The 8,048-nt window shown below is 30.6% G+C and overlaps 1 protein-coding gene across 1 annotated transcript; it reads left to right on the top strand.

The window, feature by feature from the left end:
- The first annotated feature begins 1,740 nt into the window (after positions 1-1,740).
- On the top strand, positions 1,741-6,633 carry LOC134684798 (uncharacterized). Its single transcript, XM_063544108.1, has 2 exons — positions 1,741-1,981; positions 6,254-6,633. Exons 1-2 carry the CDS (start codon positions 1,741-1,743, stop codon positions 6,631-6,633), a joined length of 621 nt encoding a protein of 206 aa, XP_063400178.1.
- The last annotated feature ends 1,415 nt before the right edge of the window (positions 6,634-8,048 follow it).

Raw genomic sequence — 8,048 nt, forward strand, 5'->3', positions numbered from 1 at the left:
GTATTTATTACTTTTCCGGAAACTTACCTGGTAAATTATAAATATTTGAATATAATTATATTAGATAAATATTTTATTTTATTTTCTTAATAAAGAAAAGGTTCTGATCTTAAATCTTCAATATATTAGATATAACTAGTTGACTTTGGTAAGGATTTTGATAAATGGCTAACACATTTCTTTGGTTTGGCTAACTTGCAAACTGACATGATTAACGCATGCTTTGTTGAATTAATAGCCGATTCTCCATCTGACGACAAATGCATGAAGTTTGCCGATTATATATTGGAGTTTTATATAGATAGCAATTCGAGATTTCCACCAACCATTTGGGCATCACCTCCTGACCCCGACCAAAAGAGAACAACAAATAGTGCTGAGTCTTTTCTTTTTTGTCTGTGTCGATGTGTTATTGTAACTGCAGACAACATCTTACATTAAGGTGAGAACTCTAACTGTAAAAGCACCCGTTTGGAAATATGAAAAGGAGAAGATGGACTTCCTTCTTGAACAAAATATAAAACTTGTAAACGGTGAGTGTACTTCTCTGGACTTTGTACGACGTGTGGGCTAAAAATATTCTGCCAGAACTGACATGAATTCATATCAAGGTATATCGGATTAGTGCTAACTTTTGAGCATACGTTTTAACTTAATAAATATTTGATATTTTTATTATGGCTTTGCTTTCGATCAACATGTATTCCTTAATTATTTGCGGAAAAGTAATAATTTTTTTTGCGGAATAGTTACTTTTTTCCCGGAAAAGAAAGATATTTATTTGCGGAAACGCAATCTTTTTTTTCCGGAAACATCATCTTTTTTTCCGGAAAAGTAATGCCAATTTGCGGAAACGTAAAACGCCGATCAAAACATGTGCGCGCTTAGCCGTTTGCATTGTTTGTGTTTGAAAGAAATGCACTCTTGAATACGTGATGAACTTTTAAAATAAGTAAACTTGAAAACGTATGTCAGAATTAAATGATCAAAACATGTGAACACTTATAGCGGTTTGCATCGTTTATGTTAGAAAGAAATGCAATCTTGAATACGTGATGAACTTTTAAAATAAGTTAAAGATAAAGGTATCACCATATGGCAATTTGTTTACAATTAAGCTATTTTATTGTCAGGAGTGAAGTACGGTCATAGTTTTTTTTTAAATGTTATGTACCGAGTACCGTTAAATGAAAAAGGTTCGTTATTCGCCGTGTTTCGTGAAATCGATAAAAAGATCAGCGTGCAGGACATTTTTAATTGTTCATTCGTCGTGGAATGGCAATTTTTTTTCAAGTTCTTCCTTGCAGATACCCCCTCCTTTACGCTCCTCTTAAATTGATCACGTTCTGGTTTAAATTTATATAATCTTTTAAATGATTCTTTCATCTGGCACTAATTCAATTAATGATTTACGGAAAGTTATTTCTTTAAATTAAGAAAGAGAAGAACGTAACCTTTTCTGTGACACGAAACAAAGATATTTTTACCAAAATGCTTTGATTCATATTTAAACGACTTTGTACTGTTTTGGGATCTAGTCGATGAACAGTATTACCACTGTATTTCAAAATGTTTAGGCAGTATTATTCTCCGTTTTTTATTTTTCTGTGGATGAATTACTCATGCAAATGTCAGGACTTGGATAAATTTGTAGCCCCGATAGTGGATAACAATGGGGCACCACTGGTTGCAATTGTAAATTCAACTCATATTAGTTTGCATATAGTCCGGTCGATAGAAATGCCTCTACGGGAAATAATCAATGCAACAATAGATTCCAAATTTGACGACAAGCTAAAAGAAGATATAGTAAACAACCAGTTTGACGCCTTAAAACAAAAGATGGACGAATATATTGGAGATAACCGGAACCAATTGACTGAAGTTAACCAGGACATTGCTACTTTACGTAAAGAAATGGAAGCAGTGAAGAATTTGGCTGAAAAGCTAAAAGGTTTAATTGCAACAGAGAATTCTAGAGGTAAGTTTATAGGGTTGTTAATACATCACGAAAACATATCAATCAATGTTTTTTAGACCGCAAACACGCCTGGTAAACCATCTCATCTTAACCAAATGTTGAGACGGAAAAAAGTATTCTGGCACTTCCTGTTGAGCTTTTCTGGTTCAAAATATTAAAAATAAACACAGTGTAGGTCGTTTTTTCGTCAATTTACTAAAAATCAATGCGTTTTTTGTAAAATAGGAGAATGTCATGTCATAGATATTGGATATTGGACATTAGGACTATATTACCAGTTAGGAAAAGGGACCAACAAACAACAGAGTTGTGGTATTTTATATATATTACTTATTGCATGCCCAATTCTATTATGGTTAAATGAACTATTGGTTTGTTTTTTTATATATATGCTTAATCTAACCGTGTATTTAGATTTTTGATTTTGGGCTCCATTGTTAAATGTGTACACATCGAGTCCAAAGGGTCGAAAGTTAAACTTTGTTTCATTAAAAAAAAATGAATTCTTGGGATTCTTTCAAATTGTGAATCATATTGTATACTAAGATTTTAAATATGAGGCCAGTTTTTCAGTAAGTCACCATTAAGATAGATCCATAGGGTACTAAATTAAATTTAGATTAACAAAACAATTGAATTCAAGGGGTCCTTTGGTAATCTGAAACTAAACATGCAATTGGATTTTGAATTTTTGGTACAGTTTTCATGTTGGTCCAAATTTGGATCTAAAATTGCATTTTGTTTGAATTCATGAAAATTTAAATTATACGGGTTCTATGATATGCTGAATATAATCTTGTACTAATTTTTGATATTGGATCATACAAAATAAATGTCTAATTTTTAAAATTTTATGCTAGACAACCTCATGCTATGTCAAATATAAAATTATAAGAACTTCATGTTAATTGTTTGTTACTCTGTATAAATTAATTTTCAAAATGCTATATGTATAAATTGATGAAGGAACCTCTTTAAAAACTAATATTTTCCATTAATGAATAAATTAATCAAATTATTGTTGTACTTAGATTTGCTGAATCTAGCAATATTTTAGATTTTGGATATTGAATAATAAAAGACATTTGCGGAAACTAGGTCTATACCTATGATTACACTTAGACTTACGATTACAGTTGACGTAAAACAACTGGTCATCTCAAAATTAAAAAAAAAAAAAAAGTGATACATAGTGAAAACAAATGTGTTTTTTTTTTTGTGTATTGTAACAAGTGCTCAATTCCCCTATGCTAAATGTTGTTACTGGTGCATGTTTCTATAATCAATATATTTCGTTATTCAAAGATAAGGAAATGTTTTTAAAAAAATATTTTTATAAAGGGTAAACCATGGACACTATTTCCAATTACGATATAAGCTTTACTTACTTTTACGATTTGTTCACTAAATCTTCAACATAATTGTTTGTTTTCTTTTGCATGACGTGCTTCCAGGTAACATTGCTAAGGGAGAAACTGTTGTAAATGCACAAATGTTGCGAAAGATAACTCTTATCCTACTAATTTGTCCTTTGGTTACACCATTGACTTAAAAAATGTAACATTTCTTTTTGATGAAATTTTTTATTATAAAACCAAAATAAACCTCCTAAATCATTAAAAAATGTTTGTATATATCAAAATGCAATAAAAGTGATAAATCATAATAACAAATGATATGAATAATATTCCTATTTCAAGTCTGAAAGGATTTATAGTAAAAAATAACAGTTAATTCTGGCTATCTTCAAGGGTTTAAGAAAACATTAAGGATGTTTTTATAACATTTCATACTGTAAACTGTATATAGTGTGTCACAAAACATTCATCTCTAACATATGCAAGTGTTATTTTGATATATTTTCATGTCTGTGACTTAAAAAGACCCAATAACATAGTTTTGCATGGTTTTTTTTTTAAATGACCCATATAGGTGCTATAATATAGATTGAAAAGTATGATAGAACGTAGTTCTAAACTTGATAATTGAAAATAAATTAGTAGATAAAGTTAAAAAAAGAACCAAAATCTTGTTAATTTGTCTATAAATTATTTGGAATGTTATATATTCCATGCCCTTAATTATAACCAGAAATTCGTTTTAATAAAATTTTCAATTTAATATTACAAATAGGATTCTACCATGTTATTCTTTTCTATTGAAATGTAAATTAAAAGAAACTGAAATATGTACATTTTGTTCAGAAATTAGAGAAAATATTTTGCACTTTTTTGGGAATGTAATCTAACACAAAACTTCTGGCCATCCATTATAGATTGAATAAGAAATTATGACATCTTCTTGCCTTTCAGTGCAAAAGAGGTCATTTTGGGTGTTTCTGAGGATTTGTCAATAGTAAAACAGTTAATGATTAATTGATGTTATTTAAATACTATATATACAAATGAAGATGTAAAAGCATATTGCCCACAAAATATGGTGGGAAAGAATAAATTATTTAAAACATTGGATAAATATAGAAAAATACAAATGTATCTGTATATTCTTAACCTGGCACAAAAAATAATAATGGATCAGAAGTGGCAATTGTTAGAAGCAGCATTTAATTAACAAAATCAATTGTAATATTTATCATGTTTATATCTTATTATACCATTATGATTTGATCGAACAAGTGTTACATATTTTTTTAATTATTTGTGTCTAATACTGTACACATGTTTCTTCTTTTAAAAATACAAAACAAAATAAAAACAAAACACACTCTCTTTAATCTTGGAATATCAGAAATCTGTAGTCACTTGTGGCCACGAAATTCATACTTACCCCCTGCATCTTTATTGTAGCGTTACAGTCCTACATATTCGGCTTACTTCTGTTTGTTTTTGTTGAACAGCGTATCTAGAACACCTAATCGTCTCGTGATGTTATTGTCGGCCCGGGTTTCAATAAAATTTATGGTATAGTCTTCTAAACACAGTAAAAATAAGCAAAAGATAATAAATATCTAACCTAATCATTTTCAAAAGTTATACGGTAATTTTATTTTCTCATCAGGTCATACGATAACCGATAGTTGTTAACCTCTATGTTTTTTGTTCTCTTGTAAAAAGTTGTCTCATTGGCAACCATATCAACTTTTCTATTTTTAAAACAGAGGTATTTTGTTACATTTTAAGAATTAAAATACATAATTATTTTTACGATATTACAATTTGTTGGTTTGTTACATATTTACACAAAGTAACTATGTAAGAGAAACATTATATAATTAACACGTAGCTGAGAAGGCGATATAGTAGAATAATTACATTAGATGTAAGTTTCATTATAATACGTTATTCTGATTGGCTAACATGTTATTCCGTAAACAATTGCATCAGACAATAACATTTATCATGCATGATGACACGAGGTCCCACAAAAAAGTGCACAGGTGAATTAAATAAAACTGGATAAAAATCGTGTTTTCATGATTTTAGCTAAAAAAAATGTAATTATAAGTATTGAATACTTCTTTTTGAAACTTTATAGGGTTGTAAAAGCGTTGAACGTGCGTACATTTTAAGAATGAAGCGCTTCCGCGCTTCATACAAAATGTACTTCGGTCAACGCTTTTACCACCCAATAAATTTACAAAAAGAAGCATTCAATTCTTAATTATTACCCCGAGAAATCATTGTCAACCGCGGCATAGTTGATGACGATGTATTTTTTCGAGGGGTAATAATCTGCTCTGTAACCTTCTCGGCTATGTGTTATCTAATTTATTATACTGCATGTCCTATAGTTTTTGTCTTTCAAACTTTAATTAAAAGTATTGCTCTGAAGTCGTTTACAAAACAACGTTACAGTTGTACAAAAATAACAGAATTTTCTTTTTTTAATTTAAATTGACAATCAATTTAAAACGTAAAACTTTAGTTTGTCTTTAAAATCATTGATGTAAATACAATTATTATTTTTTTGAATTATCGTGTTTTGATTGGTCCGCACGAGAGTGTGACCTTCAAAAAAATTATCCCCCGCTGAGCCATTGGATAGAGTAAATTGTCTCCCTCGTATGAACCAATCAAAATCCGGCATTTTAACGTAAAGTATAATAAATTTGTTTGATTAAAACTAAACGCTTCAGTCAATCAAATGGTTTTTAATTTCATTTCAACCAGTGTTGTAATAGGAACAAAATAGAATTGAAAAAATCTGTTTTAACTTTGAAGAAACTATCTAGATATTTTTACTCATTTGTAAATCATACAACTTTAGTGATTGATTTGATATACATGTAAAATGTCCTATTTTTCTTTTCAGTTGCTCTTACCGCTTGTCTTCTAGGTGCTAATTTTCATACTAAGGCTGGAAAACCTATAAAATTTACGAATATAAAAACTAGCATTGGAATGACCGACTTATCTGCTTACAAATCAACCGGAACATTCATTTGTACAGTTGCTGGATTGTACCATGTTTCTGCGGTTATGGTGTCAGCGACGAATAATGCAGCTATCCGTATTTATAAAAATAATGAAGTTATTATTACTACATATTACGGTAAAACAGATGGCTATCCCGAAACTAGCACCAGTGTTTTTGTTAAGATGTTGGATGTGGGTGATGAAATAACAGTCGGGACAGCTTCCAATCAGTATATTTATGAACATTCTTGTTTCACGATTGTGAAACTAAACTAAAATAAATAAAATTTAAGACTTCACAGCGTGTTTGAAATTAATCAGCACTAACAGCGGTTTTATTTTGTATATTTGGGTGGTCGTAATGGAATTATTATGTTACAGATGACCACGGATGTGATCCGATAGACCACTAAAAATCAAGTCATGTCCTCACCGGGAAAATATTGTCAAGAATCAGTCCGGTGGACATTGCGCATGCGTCAATTCAGATACCCTACATGGATAAAATCGTTATATAGAAGTTGTATGTAAAATAATCTATAACAGACGATATTCGATTTTCTTCTCAGTTTTTCTCTTACCTGTTGTGATCACCATAATCCTTAATGTGTCTTCTTTTTAATGATATAAATTATTTTAAAATCTATACTATTAAACGAGAAGACCTCATTTTTGGTGTCGCTTCTCTTCCTTCCACAATAAATCAATCATCATGCATCTGTGTCCTATAGGTAACATGCATAGTCGCATTTATCATCCATTCTTTTGATTATTCAGATTGAGTTATTTTGGGAGAAAAACGACAAAAAAGGAGTCCGGAAATGATTCCGTCATCAGACTGACTTTTAGTTATAGATAAGACTTCCTGTTTGAAACATGCGCAAATACAACCAATCGTATGATAGATAACAAAGAAGAAAAATAGATAAGCCAATCAGAGCGTTCTCTATTTCATGGTGTTTACATTGCAAGAACCACAACTATACCTCCTTAGAGAGGACAATTTATCTACATGTAAACTTCGATTATACTTCTTTAATATATAGAGAATCTCTGTATTCTGTCTACTGTTTTTTTTTTAAATGTTTACTATTCAGGGGGGTCATACCAGTTGCATTTATATTAAAATGAGTAAAACATGTGACACAAGAACAACCAATCGTAGAGCGTTCTCCATATCACGGTGTTTAGATCGCAAAAATCACAACTATTATATCCTTTAGAGAGGAAAAATGTTTTTCGTGTTTACGATTATACTACTTTAATTTATATAGAGACTCTCTGTATTCTGTCAGGAAATTTCTATATATAATTTATTTTTAAAAGGGAAAATAGTGATTTGGCAAAAATGAAAGTAAAGTAAAGATTAGAGGGAGGCAGGACTTTTTAGGGGCGTCAGGATCGGATGTTTTAAGGTCGGGATTTGGGGATTGATCCTTACGGGATCCGGGAATATATTTTTCGATTTCGGGATATGAATTTCTTTAAATTCTGCATCTCGGGATTTCATGGTTTTAAGCCCGGGATTTCGGGATCAGGACCCCTCCCATCGACAACCCCTCAAATTAGCCTTAGTCGATATTAGTCATTTATACATGATTCAAATCCTACCATTGGCATATTAATAAGGCTCTAAAAAAAGCACTGATGGATTGTCATAGAAGCATATTTTTTAGACTAATAATGGTCTA

This window comes from Mytilus trossulus, chromosome 9, assembly GCF_036588685.1.
Source record: "Mytilus trossulus isolate FHL-02 chromosome 9, PNRI_Mtr1.1.1.hap1, whole genome shotgun sequence".
Lineage (NCBI taxonomy): Eukaryota > Metazoa > Mollusca > Bivalvia > Mytilida > Mytilidae > Mytilus > Mytilus trossulus.

Bases quoted from the DNA above. Each gene is read 5' to 3' on its own strand.
- LOC134684798 (XM_063544108.1), top strand. From the start codon at position 1,741: ATGCCTCTACGGGAAATAATCAATGCAACAATAGATTCCAAATTTGAC. The intron at 1,982-6,253 runs GTAAGTTTATAG...TTTTCTTTTCAG, and splicing joins TGCAACAGAGAATTCTAGAG to TTGCTCTTACCGCTTGTCTT.